Source organism: Adiantum capillus-veneris, chromosome 18 (genome assembly GCF_014529385.1).
Source record: "Adiantum capillus-veneris isolate H3 chromosome 18, ASM1452938v2, whole genome shotgun sequence".
Taxonomy (NCBI): domain Eukaryota; kingdom Viridiplantae; phylum Streptophyta; class Polypodiopsida; order Polypodiales; family Pteridaceae; genus Adiantum; species Adiantum capillus-veneris.
This window is the reverse complement of record NC_140948.1, coordinates 17,206,380-17,225,085: the sequence shown is the minus strand read 5'-3', so window position 1 is coordinate 17,225,085 and position 18,706 is coordinate 17,206,380. Positions and strand designations below refer to the sequence as shown.

The window sequence follows — 18,706 nt, the reverse complement described above, 5'->3', positions numbered from 1 at the left end:
CATGGAATTATTCTCAAAGAGAAGTCATAGAGTGGCCGGTTAGCAAGAATCTCTTTGCTCGATAGATAGTCCAATCGTATGCATTATGCTAGATGAGACCAAGTGAAAGATTATCATTGATAATAGTTAATATACATAAGAGCTATAAAGTGTCTTGTATGTGAATATTGCACTATTATGCAACAAAATGCACTTGACAAGGCAAAACAAGAAAAGAAGGACATGTCTTATGAAGAAAACATGCTAAAGGAAGAGGCACGTCCATCAAGAAAATAGGAACATGTGACCAATGATGTCAATTTAAAATTGGAAGTATGCTTTTGACTACCCATGGATTGTAAGGATTCTCATAGATGAATTAATTAGCAAATCCAATGTTGTACTTCTTGTTGAAACTTGAGAGCACGAGGGCAAGGAGGGAAGGCGTGCATGATTAAAAAAGAATTAGAAAATTTTGTATCAATTGTAAAAGACGCCAAGTATAAAAATTACATATGACTAAAAATTATGACACAAAAAAGAGCACCCATTTTTGTAGCTAGTTGCTACATTCCGATCATAACTTTCCCTTTTATACTTTCATGGATAGGGATACTCCATTTGTTGATTTATAGAAGAACATTTCTTATTTTCTGGAAAAGGATGTTTTTTCTTGGAGATATGTATTCCATACAAAAAAATTGCAACATGATACACAACAATTTGATATGCCATACATTTCGAGGGAGTTCAACAAAGTTCACTTGTATGATTGTACTTCAATAAATGAGAAAGGGTTCGATCACTATGGAAGGCTACTTCTACACATATGCATTGATATGTATATGCTCATTGCAAATGTTTTATATTTACGGAAGGCCATACATTTTGAGGGAGCTAGACAAGGTTCACTTGTATGATTGCACTTCAATGGATGAGAAAGAGTTTGATCACTATGGAAGGCTACTTCTACACATGTGCATTCGTATGTATATGCTCATTGCAAATGGTTTATATTTATGGAGTGGAATTGCTGGATTTACATGTAAAAACACAATAGAGATAGTGTGAATGACTATATGCTACTCTCTAAAGCCATCATGTATCACATAAAGAGTTTTACACTTGGCCGCTAGAGCCCAAAATCAAATCATCATACCTTATTTACTGGCCTTACATGTGGAGAAACAACTAAGCATGAAAATATTGGCCAAAGTGAAGAAAGGTTGTCTCTTTGTATGAATATTAAACAAGCACTATTGTATATTGAAATAGTTGCGCAAAACTTATGGATGACAAAGGTCCAATATGATGTGCCATTGGAAACTAAATGGAAAGAAATTTTAGGATGTGGGAATCCCATCGACTAGCAAAGTAAATCAAAATCCAAGCAATCAATCAAAAGAGAAATAAAAGGAGATTATGAATATGTAAATGGAAATAAAATTGGATGAAATAGATGCAAGGAATATTGAATAAAAATCAAAACAAAATCTCTCTCTTACTACACATAATGAGCCTCAAGAATGGATTACAGTTGACTTTTATACTTAGGGATTGCCAAAATTGAAAGTCCTAGGCTTGAAAGCTTGTCAAAGACTCAAAATAATTACAATCTAGAAGTCTATTGATCATATTTTAATATTGAATAATAGTTACAATCAAGAACTTACAAAAACATATTGGGATTAGAACTCCATAGAGTTCCATGAATTTCCATATGACAAGTTGTTTTTCAAAAATATGTGGTGAATTGTCGACCCCACATCAATTTGATTTTTCTACTAACACCATCTTAAGAGCTTTTGAAAGGAGTTGCTCACATGAGCTCTACCAACCGGTATATCAATTCATTTATTATAAATGACCCTTGGACTATTTCATCTAGAGAACTTACTTGTTGCATTTCAAGCCTAGGTTGTGGTCGTCTAGCTCATGGGAACCACCTTTTATACCATGCAGTTATACACTCTAGTTTGAAATGGACTGTTGCATGGAAGGTCCAAAGTTATATATATGTAAGGCTCCCTTTTTTTTAATATACAAGAAAAGCATAGGGTGGTTTTTGTGTCCTTTCTAAGTATCGAGACTCCCCTCTCTTTCTCGTCTGTTGCACGCTACCCCAAACAACTGGTATCAAAGCTTGGTCGAGCCGAGCTACCAAGCTGCGTGGGAAAGGTCGACGCCAAGAGAAAAGGCAGAAATGAGACATGCGTGAAGTTGATCAAAACTGCCTTCAAAGAAGTCGCCTTGGGGTGTTGTTGAATTGTTGACACGGTACCTTTTGCAACAGTTGTCTCTAGAGCCCACTACACGTAGATTTCGCCATCAACGTTGCTGCTACAGAATTCGCCATTTTTTGTTTTTTAATTTCATGATATTTAGTAAATTGTCCACCTTATTTGAAGTCTTTGGCTTTAAGTGAGAGCCCATTCACACTCACACTGGCAAGTCATTGCATATCAAAACGCATATGGGAATAGACAGTGCCAAGCACACGCACTGCTGAGGTGGTACTTCTTCGCAAACAGTTTTGCATTGCATTTCAAAAGGCAACAACGAGGTGGTGGACCCAGAGGAAGGCGCCATAGTTTCCCTACGTTAGCATTCTAAAACGTCATCCTAATTCCAGAATTTGTTGACAATAGGACAACACAAAATTGACAATTCTTGCATGCAACCCATTGAAGGGCTTCTCAAGTCAGTGTGTGACTCGACCAAGGTTTTGACGACATCTCAAGACTACAGCTTCTCTTTAAAAAAAACTGGTTTTGAGAGAACGGTTCGATGGCTTTGTAGAGCTTAAAGAATACAAAAGGGTTTGTATATTGGCATTATTGCGACGCGGGATATTGAAATCAAGGTCAGTAAAAGAAGAACAAAACTGCGATTCCACAATCAAAGCTTATTAATAAAGAAAGCAAGTGAAGAACCATCCAACCTTCCCAACGGTTCTACTTCAAGCACTCAATACATCAACATGAGTATCTGCTTCGAGACTACAATACAAGTTTTCAAAACAATTTTCTCCACCTTTAGTGTCATAGATTTGTCCTCTTTTGTTTATTATCAAAACCATCATAAACTTTCTAGTCAAATCTGCTTTTTACTTTATCTGTTGTCAAGTATTGCCATGTCCCAAAATTTTGTACGGGTTATAGACATTGCCACACATGAATGGTAAGACCTCCCAAATTATTAGTTTTTGTTCTCAAGTCCTATTTTATTACCGCTTTTCATGAGGTTATTGGGTACACCTTAAACCCAAGGTTTGACAGTGAAACAAAAACTCCATTTTTGGTAGCTAAGTTTTTGACCTACACCTTGTCTGTTCAAGGGGGGGTTATTATCATAGCACCAAGTTATGGATACACCAAAAATCCTTGGTTGTGAGAGAACCTAAAACTCACGGTTGACGAGTACACCAAAACCTCGAGGTATCATGAGTTGCCTATTTAGTTCGGGCTTGAGGGGGGGATTGTTGGGTTTCAAGCCCAGGTTGTGGTCGTCTAACTCATGGGAACCACCTTTTATACCATGCAGTTATACACTCTAGTTTGAACTGGACTGTTGCACGGAAGGTCCAAAGTTATATATATGTAAGGCTCATTTTTTTGTGAATATACAAGAAAAGCATAGGTGTTTTTTGTGTCCTTTCTGAGTATCGACTCTCTCTCTCTCTCTTTCTCGTGTGTTGCACGTTGCTCCAAACCATGGCCCCTCACTACCGGCACCCGCCGTAGCTGTGCCCCATCATTACTCACTATTTTTTCATAAGTTCACGCATAATCAACGATCAGTGGCATATCTCTTACTTTGTGTAATTGCACTATGTATGCATCAAAAATATTTACTTCCAATGCCTTCTTATACATGAGGTCTAATGAAGGAGCTATATGTATATATGACTTCTTCTCTTTTGACTCATTCATGAGATGTAAGCTAATTTCTACTCTCCAACTTGAAAATCATCAAATTTGGTCTTCCATTCCCTTCTTGATTCCTTTCCATACTTAAAAGGTTGTGCTCCTTCCATGGGTCCTTCACCCTTGTTCACATCTTTCCTTCACTTTTACTTGAAGTTTGCCTCTTTCAAGGTTTATTCTCTCTATAATTTGAGGTCTAGTTATTTTTGCTGGCAAAACATCACTATCATTATCCTAAAACATAAGCCTTTTTTCTTATTGAGGTTTTTTTAATCGTGTGAGTTCCACCTCAGATTATGCAAGTGCCGCATGTCAGTCCAAAAGGAAGGGTGTTTTCAAATTTCAAAGAATTGCAACATTACATTTAAAGGAGTGAAAATTCAAAAGGAGGGCATTTTTACAATTCAAAAAGTTATATAAATTATATTTACTTGAGGGATTGAAAAATAGAATTTTGGAAAAAGCTATAAGTTTTTTCAATCAAAAGGGCTCATTTAATTCATGGTGAAATGTGTGTGTGTAGGGATTACAGAAATACATCTTGAACGCACGTTGTTATAGATGATTGTTGGAAGGTGGAGCCCTTGAGGTTAATGTTTTGATAGTACTTGCCAACATACCACTCCCTATATCCTTAATCAAAATGGCTTTGTGGTGAAAACTAACGAAGTGATTAAAAGAATCATTACAAATTGAATAAAGGCTCCTCAAAAATTGAATCTGAGATTTCAACCCTATTCCTTGCAATAAGAAGATATATATAAACATTCAAACACTTCACATGCACTCTCACTATAAGAGAAAGGTTGTCGAGGTCGATAACAATTGAGACCCGGCAACACTCCAAGTACAAAGGAGCTAACATAGGAGAAGGGCAAAAGGACAAATGAAGGGGCTAAAGGAAAATTCCAGGAGCGAATAACTTCGTTGAGGCATCAAGAGCAGCAGGTGGAGAAGTTGTCCCGGTCCCAAAGACCATTATTGTTTGCATTTATACAACGTTCATGCAATCTCCAACCATAGAGCTTGAAATAAGGACAATATCATGGGCATAGAGCAATAAAGGTATCCATGTCCCTGACAACTATAGTATGTCCATATCTTTCATGATAGGTAACTTTAGGTCGATTTTGTTTGATGACAGTGCTGGGTGGTCCTTTGCTGAGGTGTAGCTCCACCACCATGAACTATTAAAGTGGTGTCACATGCAAGAGGGTCAGGGGAAGAGAAATTTGTTGCAAAGAAGATTCTCCCATGTGGTAGCCACAAGTAGAGGAAACAAGGGATTGGGAGAGAGCATCATATTCCAAGGGAAGCTTGGCCAAGAGTTGAGTAGCCATATTTGAAGTGATCAACTTGCCACAAATAGAAATCACGTTTCGAAGTTGCACAAGAAGTAGGTGTATTTTTTGTAGGCTAAAGGTGATGGAGAGATAAAAGGAGCATTCTACATAAACCCTACAACATGAGATTCAATTAGCATGGCATTCGATGGGTCAGTGGTTGCGAGTGGATTTGGGGTACACAAAATCCATTGTTGGTACCCAATTATTCATTGCCTTCCATGCCTCACAATACCTTCACGGATCCTAGACAATAATGAGCTAAACAAGTGTGTGATGTTCACACTAATGGGCCTCCAAGTCAGATGTGTTTCTTGTGCAAACCAATCCCCATTGATTTATGCAGAATAGAGGCTCCTTTGAGGATTTTCCCATGGCAAATGAGCCTTTAATGCCATGGACATGGTTCTTAGCCTCTCTATAATGATTGCCTCCAACACACAATCTCCTCTTGTAAGGGACCTCTCTCTCTCTCTCTCTCTCTCTCTCTCTCTCTCTCTCTCTCTCTCTCAACATCAATATTGATGAAATAACATTTGAATATGCACATTAAATTAAGTCATAATACTAAGTTATAGATATAGATAATTCTTATGTTGATCCTCATAGGTAATCACTAGCACATGGATATGGAGTTGAAGGAGATGGAACCACCAATGACACCACATGAATTGGTAACTAATCTTTAAGTCAATGGAGATACCATTGAGTCCCCATCACTGAAAAGGAAGATAGCAAGGAACAACTATACCTAGCAATCATCTCTCTCTCTCTCTCTCTCTCTCTCTCTCTCTCTCTCTCTCTCTCTCTCTCTCTCTCTCTCTATATATATATATATATATATATATATATATATATATATATATATATATATATATATATATATTGATTTATTTATTTATTTATTTATTTATTTATTTATTTATTTATTTATATCTATCTATCTATCTCTCTCTCTCTCTCTCTCTCTCTCTCTCTCTCTCTCTCCCCCCCCCCCCCACTTCAATGACACCACATGAGTTGGTAACTAATCTTTACGTCAATGAAGATACCATTGAGTCCCCATCACTAAAAACGAAGATAGCAAGGAAGAACTATACCTAGCAATCATCTCTCTCTCTCTCTCTCTCTCTCTCTCTCTCTCTCTCTCTCTCTCTCTCTCTCTCTCTCTCTCTCTCCCCCCATTTACAATATTGTATATGGTATATATTTTCTCATTTAAAATGATAGGGACAAGAGTTTCTCAATACCATAGGATATAAGCATGGCTCATGCTCTCTCTCTCTCTCTCTCTCTCTCTCTCTCTCTCTCTCTCTCTCTCTCTCTCTCTCTCTCTCTCTCACATAAACTTGCTTCAGACATGATGTAAATGGTCTAAGGCTTTTACTAACACTCGTTTGATGCATGGTAATGTCTTGATTTCATATGAAGAGTTCCATTCTAGACCACATCCCCAAAACTTACTTCAAATCCCATGTAAACAGCTTGAGGCTTCTACTAATAATCTCCTCAAGACTTTGTTTGTGTATGGTAATGTCTTGCATAATGGGATATGTCTTCAAGGTGCAAGCAGAAGTGGTTTCATATGAAGCGGATGTTTCTCAAAATCAATGTATCCAAAGAGATCGCATTTGGCACACAAGCTTTACACAAGTAATGGCATTTGAAGAGAATCCCTCATTGTGCATGTGATGAAAGTAGCTCAATTCTTTCTCACCCTCTATTTTTTGGATATGTCCTTCGATCAATGCACTTAAAGAGATCACATTCAAGATGCATGCTTCATAAAAGCAATTGCATTCGCAAAGATAAGCCTCCCTATGTATCCCATAACAATCCCCCTTGATTTTCACAAAACAAGGTAGCACTTTCTCAACCTTATATTTTTGGACATGTCCTCCAAGCAATGCATGCAAGAGAAAGCTTCCTCACCCTTCACTTGCTAGACATACTCTCCAAACAATGCATTATGAGAGACTACATCTCGAAATCAAATCGACCTAGATAGAACATCTCACATACACATTGACTAGATATATGAGATCCTTGCATAAGGCAATGCCTTCAAGATGCAAGCATAGAGGATGAAACTTTTCTCAAGGTACAAGCCTAGGTGGTTATATGTGGAGAAAAGGCCCCACTTTGTATCTGATGAAAGTGGCCTAAAGTGCTTGCTTCACTTTGGATGAAAAAATTGCATAGCTTTCTTATCCTTCCTTTGAAAGACATAACTTGCAATCAATGATCTCAAGCGACAAAACTCAAGATGCAAGCATATGTAATTTGAGGTGGAGAGAAGCCCTCTCTTTGCACCTAGAAACAACCTAGGGTTTCAATCGTCCTATCCTTGCCAAACATATCCCATAAATATTTCATCCCAATAAATTCTAACTCAAGATGCAAGCATAGAGGATTGCATTTGGAGAGACCCCCTAGGTTTGAATCTCATAAAAACAACCCATAGATTTATAACCCTTCCCTTGCTAGACATGTTCTCCAACCAATGCTTTCTAGGAGATGATTGTCAAATTCTTGCATATTGCAACATGCCTTCAAGATGCAAACATAGGTTAGAATAGCCCTTTCTTTTGTACCCTTCCCTTCCTGGACATATCCTCTAATCATTGCTTATTTACTTTTGTGCTATGTGTGTTTTTGTATGTCTTGGCATGTAGGGAAGAATGGGGAAATCTCAACACTCTTTAGGAGTCTCCCTTAATTGTGTTCATGATAGTCAAGTTGACACAACTACAATTTATTTCACATTCCAATCTAAAATAACTTTCAACTCTTTCTAGCAGATTTCTTAGTGACTACGGTTTGAGGTCTTTGTATTTTGAGCAAAAAGATAGCACATTCATGCCCATTCTTAGTAATGGGTATGGTTTTCATATGAGTGGAAAAAGTACATGTCTTTAAGATTTTTTACCAATATTATGGAGGGGAAATTGTTAATATTGGAAAGTTTTTTCTAATGCTTTCTAATTCAGCAAGGATTTGTTAAATTTGATCATGAATGTTTGGTTGCATCTAAATTTGACTCAAAATTTGTCGCAATGCACGAGTGGCATTGGAGCTCAGTGAAACACCTTTCAAAACTGACAAAAACGAGGTGTTTATGGAGCATTGATCACAACACTTATACTTTACAAGCAATCACACAATTCTCAATCGAAAAAACATTGCACACTAATATGCCCAAGAGCTTCTTCACTTGACACAAGTTAATTTTTACATCTACTATATTCTTTGTGAGTTTATTCATGTAGGGTATCATATGATAATTATTTGAAAACATGAATGAGAGAATGAAGCTTTAGGTTATTTGTGTAAGCTCAATGCACTGAGGTATGAGAGTTTTACTACAAGAAAGCTTGACAAAATAGGGCTCAAACAACAGTTAAATGTTAAATGACAAGGTCATCCAAAATTGTCAAGTCTTTGCTTGTCCACAGAGGTTTTGTAGAGATTGGATCTCCTTCTTCAATGGAAATTTGAGCTTAAAACTTATCCATTTTATATTTGTATGATTCCAAGATATCTTCCCAAGGTGTGAAGCCAATTTGAAGCAACAATTGAACTGCTTACTCTCTAGAATTTTGAAGTTGATAGTAGGAGCCCCTCAAAGATGATTTTGGCTCTCCCAATGGATAGTTCAGAAAAAACTTCTAGCTTGGGAAGATGTAGGGACACTATGGGTGGCCCCTAATCTCAAGGGTCTTGAGGCAATTACAAGTGAGCAAGGAGAACAAGCCTCTGTACTACCTACCAGACCCAAAACATGAAACTTTTGACTAAGTAGAAAAATTTGAGGGAATGTCAACGTAATAACATCAATTGAGGAGCCAAGGAGGTACTCCTTGAGGTAGCAACAAAATTCTTTTGATGGCATGACATGATAGTGCCCCCTAGAGAACGGTGTGATCTCTTCAAATCAAGGCTCTACACTTTGACTTTGCAAGCAACTCAACTTATGATTTGATGTAAATAATATCCTAACAGAGATTGATCACAATCAAAAGATTATAAGAGAGCTCCCTAATGATCTAGCATAATTAGCCTGGTGACTGAGGTGACTTGATAACCTACAACGTTTATACTAGTTGTGTGAGGGATGGGGGGTAGATGGGACTTCAATTCATCATAATTTAGCCATGAATTAATTAGATTATATAATTTATTGAGACATTGACGAAATGACACTAAAGCTGAATTAATTAGCTTAAGATATCAAGCTCAACACATGGTATGCCTAGAGGACTTCTCACATCACTAGCATGAGAAAACCAACACAAGTATCATCGACATGTACTTCACCCAATTTGGCTGCGTATTGAGAGTGATGGCCCTTATCTTGCAAGTTGATTCACTGGTGGTTTCACATTGACACTTGTACATAGTCATTCTCTTATGTTATATTTCTCTTATGTTTTTTAGACCTCCTTATCCTTCTTCAGTATTGAAGAAGCAACTTGCAACCTTCATCTCAATTTTGTGCTCTCTAAGTTGTGTGAGTGTGTGGTTTTTTTTTTTCTTGGTTTGGGGGGGGGGGGGGGGGGGGGGGGGGGGGGGCATGCATGCAAGGGTTCAAGGGGGGTCAAGCTTTCTTCTTTTCTCTCTTAATCTCTGTGTATGTGTGCGCGTGCACGCGTGTGCATGTGCATGAATGCTTGCAAGAGCTCAAGCTCTCTCCTTATCTTTCTCTTTACACAATCCATGCCATAAAATAGGCTTGAAAACCAAGAGGTAAGAAAGTTGAAAGTCTGGTTGGTTCAACGATGTCATTGCTTACAACCATCTCATGTAGTCTGGCTCCCAAGCTCTCTCTCTCTCTCTCTCTCTCTCTCTCTCTCTCTCTCTCTCTCTCTCTCTCTCTCTCGTGTTTGACCTAAGTATGCAAGTTTGACGAGATTCACAAAGCATGTGCGAGCTGAGATTCGTATCAAAGGCAAGGTCGAGGTTTTTCCAATTTCCCTCCATGGTTGGAAAATTCCCGTGTTGATCTATGAGTACCTTATGGGCTGTAAATGAAGGATGGCAACATATACAATGAGTAGAGATGCACGCCTTAAATATGCAAAAGGTAGGTAAGTAGAGGTGGCATGACTTCGAGGATGTCTCCATCCAAGTAGGGACTAATTTGGGAATCCTCCATGAGCTAGAAAAGTGGGTGAGAGAGGGTAAATGACCCTTCAAGAAAACAAAAGGCTAGACACTTCAAGGGGTGCATACATGGACACATAACAAGAGCTAAAGAGTTCTCTTCTTTGGTATATTAGGATAGATGAGCAAATTGCGGACATGTTCACAAAGGCCTTGGGAATAGAAAAGTTGAGGTGTGTTTGAGGAATGGTTGGTATATGAGAGAAGACACTAAGCTTGAAGTGCAGTATTTTGAATATGGCTAAAACTCCAAAATAAGATATGACCTATTAGATACTCTCATAACTATTAAGGAGTCTATGTGGTGGGCTAGCAATCAGATATCAACCGCATGTTTGAGGTTGACTTTGATATTGCTAGATGTGGATGGCTATCTATGTTAAAGAAATAAATTTGTTTAAACATCAAAATATGTTGATTTTTTGTAACCAAAAAATTGTTTCGAAAATCATCTTGTATGTATTTAGTACAAGCATATGTTGTGTCTATGGCGTGTTGGACAATGTTGTAAGTTGCACCTTCCTTAGCATGCTCAAAAAGCATCATATATGAGTAGCATCCTTTCATGCCAAGTTTTTAAGACCAAGTTGGCTTGTATAAGCACGTGTGTGTTCAAAGGCTATGATTTAGCTTTCTAATGTGTACAAAACCAAAAGCCAGAACCAGAAACACAAATGCCCAGTACGTACTTGAGGTAGCAGAGTATAACTAATCAAATCCCAAGTTCCTCAACCTTACATACAAACAAAGAGTATTGACAAGAATACCAATAAATTTGAGACACCATCTTCCTCGTGAGTTCGTTAGTGACTTCGATTTGTGTTTTTATTGCTCCAGGCAACCATTGAAAGCAGCTGATTACACGGGCGGCGTCGGCGTCGGCGTCGGCGTCAGGCAAAACGTTAAGAGGTAGATGAAGTAAAACGCTGAGCTGAAAGTTAACGTTTGTGTAGGCAGGAAAGCGTAATGCTTCTTCACCAGGGGAAGGGGAAGGGGAAGGGGAAGGTTACCGCATACAATCGAGACCAATGTCGTGTCTCGGACCAAAGCATCAAGATTGCTTAGAATAACCCCAAGTGAAGTGGTATCGTCCCAAATCAATGACACCCACACTCACATATAAACAGAGCCCCTTTTGTAGGGCAAGGGCGCGGCGCACCAGCTTTCGACAGTTCACCCATCTCTCTCCATTTTCTGAGACACAGGAGGGCTCATGCTCTTGCCTACTGGACAAGACCACTCAAAAGTCAGCAAATAGTCCTCAGAGCTCACACCATGACAACACAATAGCACACGTCATACATACCTTCACCCTCACGAGCAAGAATTTCGTGCCACTCTTGAATAAGTGCACAATAGAAGCATAAAACATGTGTACATAGGTCCTCGCAACATCCACCCTACAAGTGCAGACCTGGTCAACAAAAGCCTCTCTCATATAATAAGCAACAGTCTGGCCGGATACCTCGATGTTGTAGCGCTTCCGTAGCTTTCTTCTGACACAGCACGTATAGCAGCAACAGCTTAGAACCAGTGAATATGTCATGAAGTCATTGCACGCATCCTCAGGAGCTGAGAAGGCAGAAGAAAAACCAGGTTGTCAAACAGAGAAGCACTTGGCTTCTGTACTTATGTTCCTTGACAATCTTCTTCTTATTTTCTTTGTCTCTCACTAGCTATTGTTACCATCCCACCCACCTATTTTAAGAACTTGTGGACAGCATTCAGACTTTTGAGACAGTTGTATTCAAACAAGATGTTAATCCAACTTCCATAGTGTGACACCAAATGCATTTCACTCTCAGTGACCTCATGAGTTGTGTGAGGGAGGAAACACGATCCCTTGTGGAGGTTTTGGTTTGTATAGGGGTTTTGGGTTTGAGTGTACAAATATAATGATAAACATGAAAGGTGCACGTGTCCATAAGGCTGGCAGCTCTCAAGAACTCCATATTCAGTCATGTTTTCACTTTAATCCACGGTACTATCAAGCACCAACTTACCGTCAGTCATTCTTCCACCTAGGCAGATTATTTGGAGCTCTTTCGTCTCTTTCTTGCAGTGGGGTGGTACTCTTCTGCTTTTACACTAAGCTAATCCATGAGATAAGACTCTTGTATCAAAACATACACTCTCCTCCCTGTACCTGCAAATACTTTGTATTTGCCCTTCAAAGTATTTGCCCTTTTACCTTCACCTTCTTTCCCCATTTTATTTTTAACAAAAATTCTGAGAAAAAGATCCTTATATTAGTTAATGAAACTGCCCAAAGGGCTACAACCACCTCTGCAAGAGAGGGCTACAACAATCATGATTGGGAGACTCTCCCAATGAAAAAACAGCATATGTACAATGAGGCTAAATCAAGAGATGGGAGGAGGGAAAAGCCACACAGGTGGACGGTAGTGCCATCTGAGCACACCTTGGACCATGGTGAAAAAAGGCCCAGGACGCCAGAGTCAAAGGAAAGCCTCTCTGCGCTCCCGCATGCGGTCGGAGCTGCCCTGGAGTCTCTCGAACTGTCCTCTAAGAGTACGGATTAGCTCTAGTCAAAGATCCCGAACAGTCTCTTCTGGTGGTACAGGGCGAGCCTCGAAGATGCGGAAGCAACGGGCCCGCCAGTGACCCAAAGTGTCAGGCGGTTGATGAGCTCCCAACACTCCTCTCTCTCACTGTAGCAGGCTGGAGTGTAGGTCGACCCCCCTGCATCACTATCATCCTGTTGGTGGAGGATAGCTCAAACTGAAGTACCGGGCCCATGAGAGTAGACCAAGCTGCTGCCCCTCAAAGTGAACTGCCGAGCTGTGGAAAGAGCTGGCATCAGCCGAAGAACACGAAGCCACACCTGCTGTGTCAAAGGACAGTCCCAAAGACAGTGACGTTGACTCTCTACAAGATGGTAACAAGCTGCACATGCGACCGAGAGACCACTATGTACAAGCCAGCTCCCAACTGCTGTAGCTTGGTGTGCAACCAGCCACTGGAACAAAGTGACTCGCTTCGGCTGTCTAGAGTCCCATAACCTCTCCCAGAAAGCTGTCAAGAACTCAGCTGTGAGACCCTCCTCTTGCCAATGAGGTGCTGTAGCAGGACGAGCCTCTCTCTGCGGTGCCAGTATGTGACGTCCCAGTCGAACAGTGTACTGAAAGAAAGGGGCACATGGATGGTCTGCTGAGGAGAAAGGGTCCTTGCAAAGCCACTCTCCAGGATCCCACTGTACTCGTGCCAGTGGAGAACTCTCCGAAGCCCACAATCTCCAGTGGCCAGTCTCAAGAGCTGTTGGGTCGGGATCTATGACACAAGTCCTCCCACAAATGCCCACCACTCAAATCCTTTGAAAACAACACTCTGCCACTTGTAGGGACTCTATTGCAACTCGATGTAAGCGTCCCTCACCATGTAGCTCGAAAAACAGGGAGGGTATAGTCTCTGAGCAAGCCCGAACTCAGATGAGAACCTCCAGTCGCGTGCGCTGCTGACTCGAGAGGTGTGAGCCACTCAGCTGGTACTGCCTCTGAGATGTCCTGACACATGCTCTGCACTCCTCTCATGCCCTGTAGGTAGCTGAATGCCTTGAAGCTCCTCTGATAAGCCTGAAAATTGTAGCCAGTCACCTAAAGTGCATGCTGGACCCTTTGCCATGGGACCCCAGGAAACATGAGGTCGACTACCAACCAAGTGGCTTCTCTGAGTGCTAACCATGGGGTTCCAAACAAGGGGCTGTCTCAGGCGCTCCTCCGTGCAAGTAGGCTGACGCTGTTCCAGGCCTCGCCGCAGTTGCTCCCAAGAACGCAGCAGACTCACAGCGAAGCGGTCCTCCAGTCTCCTGCTCAAGCCAACTCTACGCATCTCTGTGCAAATCCATCTAGTCGAGGGTCGCCAGGGGCCTCTAGCCTGAGGTACCCTAGCACTAAGCCGTTGAAGCAAGAACTCCTTCCAGGGCTCCTCTCCTGGAAGAAGTCCTCTGACGATAAACTTCCCAAGAAGGGCTCTGCTCTGCTGTGCAAGGTCTATGATCCCCAATCCTCCCTGAGAACAAGGAAGAATGATGACCTGCCATGCCACTTTGGCCCGGGTTATGTGAGTGTCACGCCCTGACCAAAGGAAGGTCATGATCAGCCTCTTAACCTGGCTGATACAAGAACTCGAAAAGATCCAACAAGGAGTGATGTATCACATAGTAGCCAACAACACCTGGTTGGCCACTACAACTCTGCCTGCCAAAGAAAGTCGTGCGGAGCTCCAATGTAACAACTTCCTCCTAATGGACAGGAGGAGGGGAGAAATCTGCTGCTCGGGAGACGAGTCCAAACCAACCTGACAGCCCAAGTACCGAACTGCAGTCCCTGGGAGAATCCACCTGAAACCCTCACCTGGTATCCAATCAAGCGTAGGAGCACTACCAACCGAGAAAGCCACTGTCTTTCTCCAGTTGATCAATGTGTCTCATGCACAACAAAAAGTCTCAAGAGCCTGCTCACACCTGTGAAGGTTGGCCTACTGGCCATCCAAGTACAAGGCTGAGTCGTCTGCAAACTTAGCGTCCAGTAGCTCATCTCCCCGAATAGGGAGCGCTAAGCCACATAAACCAACCTGCTGTGAAACCAAAAACCTGCTCATCGCCTCAGCATAGAACAGAAAGAGGAAGGGGACAAGAGGGCAACCTGTCTGACCGACCGTGTGAGCATGAAACGATCACCTCTACCTCCAGACAGAAGTACCTGACTGTGTGCCCGTCTGTACAGAGCTAACACCCCTCTGCTGAGAATCCCATCCTGCGTAGAGTGCCCTTCAAAAAGTCCCAGTCAACTCTGTCGTAGGCCTTTTCAAAACCGAGAAGAAGTATCACCAGATCCTCACCACGGAGCCGCGCGAGGGCAGAAGCCTCCCAAAAACTAAAGATGTTGTCAAGGATACTACGCTCCTTGACAAAACGTGTCTGTGTCCCATGTATATTGCTCTCTAGAGGTGGCTGAATCCTTAAACTCGAAGCCTTGGCAAGAATTTTGTAGGCTGAGTTGTCACAAAATGGTGACGTGGCAAACCCTAACACACATAGACACATTGCCAATATGGGACAGCAGAATCGGTGAGCAGGGCAGGCCCATGAAACGCGGAAATTCCGTACACCTGCTGATGTGGCAGCTCACCGTACAACTGCTAACGTGGCAGCCCGCGATTTGCGGCGTGATCTGCGGTGGAATTTGCGGCAGTTCTGGCAGCTTTTTGGGCGATGTTTTATTTCACTTAAGGCAGCAAGAGAGACAAGCTTTCTTCTTTATTAAAGCTTGAGAGAGAAAGAAAGAGTCTTTGCTTTATTTTTCCAAAGCTTTTGATTTCAGCTTTTGGGGGCTCTGCTTTTCGCATCCCATGTAATCTTTAAATAAGCGGGCTGCCCTCTCACAACTCAGAGCATCTGGACGCAGAGTCTGAGTGTGAGCACCTACCCGCACTCTTGTACTTTGAACTCAGATTAAATACAAAAAGAAATACCGAAAGGGGCGCCAGTCTTTGGGGCCAATAACTCTACGCACGGAACTCCGCCGGGCCAATGTCGAATCAATTGTGAACTGTGAACTATTTTGAAGTGGTTATTTGTGCTGTCGCGGTAGATTCTTGACTTGGAGTGTCCAAGTCTGTTGCACTGGTATCAGAGCACGGCCAATTTCTCTTCTACAGGAAATCCGATCCCAAATTTATTTTCCACGGCACCTATGGCTTCAGGCGAAGATCAGTCGACTCCCTCTGCATCCAGAGATGCGGGAAGGGATCACAACGAAGATTCCGTCAAGGAGTATGGCCCGCCTCGACCTACTCAAGCGGAGCGTCGAGAGATGGAGCGTCAACGATTGATCGGCGACGCAACAAAGATGATGCTTAATTTTGCCAAGGACCCGAAAATGGCAAAATATATGAGCAAGACCTCTTTGGAGGAGGTGCACACACAGTGATAGAAAAGTAAGAACCACCCCGAAAACCCACTCTCAAGAAACCTCCTACTCCCAAGAAGTATACAGAGAAGGAATTAGAAGAGGTGGTTGATGCACGAATTGCTCAGCTTTTTGACGCGCAAAACAAAGCTGAAAAGCACGGCAAAAAGAAAAAGAAAGGCATTGACTTCCCGGGCTATTTGGGTTGTCAGTCGACATTTGAAAAGGCAAAGAAATAGAAGAAGCGTGTTCGATTTGAAGGAGTACCCAGTTCTTCTTCTTCTTCTTCTTCTTCTTCTTCTTCTTCTTCTTCTGACAGTTCTTCTAGCTCATCTGACTCGAGCGAAGAAGACCGAAAAGACAAAAAGCTAAGCAAGAAGCAACACTTCGGAAAGAGCAAGAAAAAGACAAAAAAGTCTAAATCTCGCCCCGTGAGTGACAGTTCTACAGAGGACTCGTCTATAGACAGTTCAGACTCTGACGATAGCAACTTTTATGCAAAGAAGAAGAATTTTTATAAAGCCAACCAGTATGACTTTCTGGAAGACAAAAGCAAGAAAGTCCGAGAGTTTAAGGAAGGTGGACAGTCAATTAAATTTGACACGTTTTCTCGATATAGAGATGCTTCGAAGGCTTTGTCTTTTGTTCAGCAGTTTGACATCGCTTTCGTGGGAGGGCGTTACTTAGAGCACTCTAAGATTCGGAGAGCTGCCTCTTACTATAAGGGAAATGCTCGAGCTTGGTGGTCCACGCTTCTATTAAGCAAGACTGCACTAGGTAAATGGCTGAAATTCAAGAGGCTTTTTATTTCTTCTTGGTTGACTCGAGAGTATGAACGCGATATACGAACTGCTTGGAACCATCTTCGGATGACCAAGAAGGATACAATGGACGCATATTGCGAGAGATTCTGGAGCTCTTTTCTACCCGCCTCTTCATTTAAGAAGATCTCGTTCAAGGAACAGATTGAGCAGTTTATCTTGGGTCTACCTACAGAGATCCGAGATCACTGCTTGGAACAGAAGTCAGCTTCCATTCAGGAGTTGATGAGTCATGCGAAACGGGGTTTTGCCATCTAATCGGGCAGTCTGACCTACCCACCGATGAGATCATGACACAAAGAGCCGAACAGACTTCGACAAGTGAAAGTAGAAAAAGAAAGAGCAACCTAGAAAAGAAACATGCACGACCCAAGCTTACTCCTCAGGAGAGAGCTCGCTTCATCAGGGAAGGGAAGTGCTTTGGATGCGAGGAAATTGGACATATCTCCGCGAAGTGCCCTAAAAAGGCACAGAAAGAACAGAATGAACAGGATGAAGAAAGGCCAGAAAGTTCTAAAGCAGCTGAGGGACGTGGCAGAAAAGGCAGAAAAAAAGCAGAAATGGAACCACATTGCGTGGGGCCTGAACCGAATCAAATGAATGAAAGTACAAACTTTGTCGGGCAAAGGGAAAGATCAAGAAGCTATTTTGAAGGAGCCAAGGCCAACTTCTTTAGAATTGGCGGTTCGATTTGGAATTACGCCCGATAGGCTGAGGCCACAAGCGGATTTAGTTCGAGTGGCACCCGGACGGGATGTTGCCATTACACCGAGCATTTGCAAACTTTGTTTGCAATGACAGGGGTGTTTAGGGCAGGAGGAGTTTTACATAATTGCCTTGGAAGGTTGTAACGTTTTACTCGAAATCCCTTGGTACCACAAGAACAACGCCATGGTTGACTACCGGGCCGAGAAAATGACTTTGACAAATGAAGGGCTCAGAGATTGTACTTGATGAACTTTAGTTTCTTTACTCATTTTTTCTTTGGGAGAGAACTGAACGATGGATGAAGGTCGATTATGTTTTGACCTGAACAAAAGAACGCCAAGATTTTCTCCACACTCATGTCGATTGCTTTTCAAAGGGCCTGCCAGGCGAGTTACCACCTGCTCGTCTTGAAGATCATACCATTGATCTAATACCTTGAAGCACACCACTGAACCGGCCACCTTACCGTGTGAGCCGAGCACAGAACGAAGAGATTATGAACCAAGTGAAAGACCTCTTGGAAAAGGGTCTTGTCCAGCCTAGTACTTCACCGTATTTCTCTCCAGTGTTGCTGGTTTTGAAGAAAGACAGATCTTGGAGAATGTGCATCAATTATAGAGCTCTCAACAAAATCACCATCAAGACCAGATTTCCGATTCCTAGGATCGATGATATACTCGACAGATTACAGGGATCCTCGTGCTTTAGCAGGATTGATTTGAAGAGTGGATATCAACAAATCCGAATCGCACCGGGAGACATCTACAAGACAGCCTTTCGGACGACTTTTGGGTTATTTGAGTTTTTGGCGTTGCCTTTTGGGTTAACCAATGCTC

At 41.9% G+C, this 18,706-nt stretch overlaps 1 protein-coding gene across 2 annotated transcripts in view; it reads right to left on the bottom strand.

Moving 5' to 3' along the window:
• Positions 1-11,078: 11,078 nt before the first annotated feature.
• Positions 11,079-18,706, bottom strand: part of MCA1 (PLAC8 family protein) — a 68,562-nt gene continuing 60,934 nt past the window's right edge. The window contains exons 5-7 of one of the 2 annotated variants that reach the window (XM_086488364.1): positions 11,877-11,983; positions 11,718-11,811; positions 11,079-11,637 (exon numbers count right to left, since the gene is read on the bottom strand). In XM_086488364.1, the coding sequence (XP_086344490.1) occupies positions 11,585-11,637; positions 11,718-11,811; positions 11,877-11,983 (254 nt within the window). In that variant the 3' untranslated portion in view covers positions 11,079-11,584. The remainder of the gene's footprint in view (positions 11,638-11,717; positions 11,812-11,876; positions 11,984-18,706) is intronic. The other variant, XM_086488365.1, reaches the window with a different exon arrangement.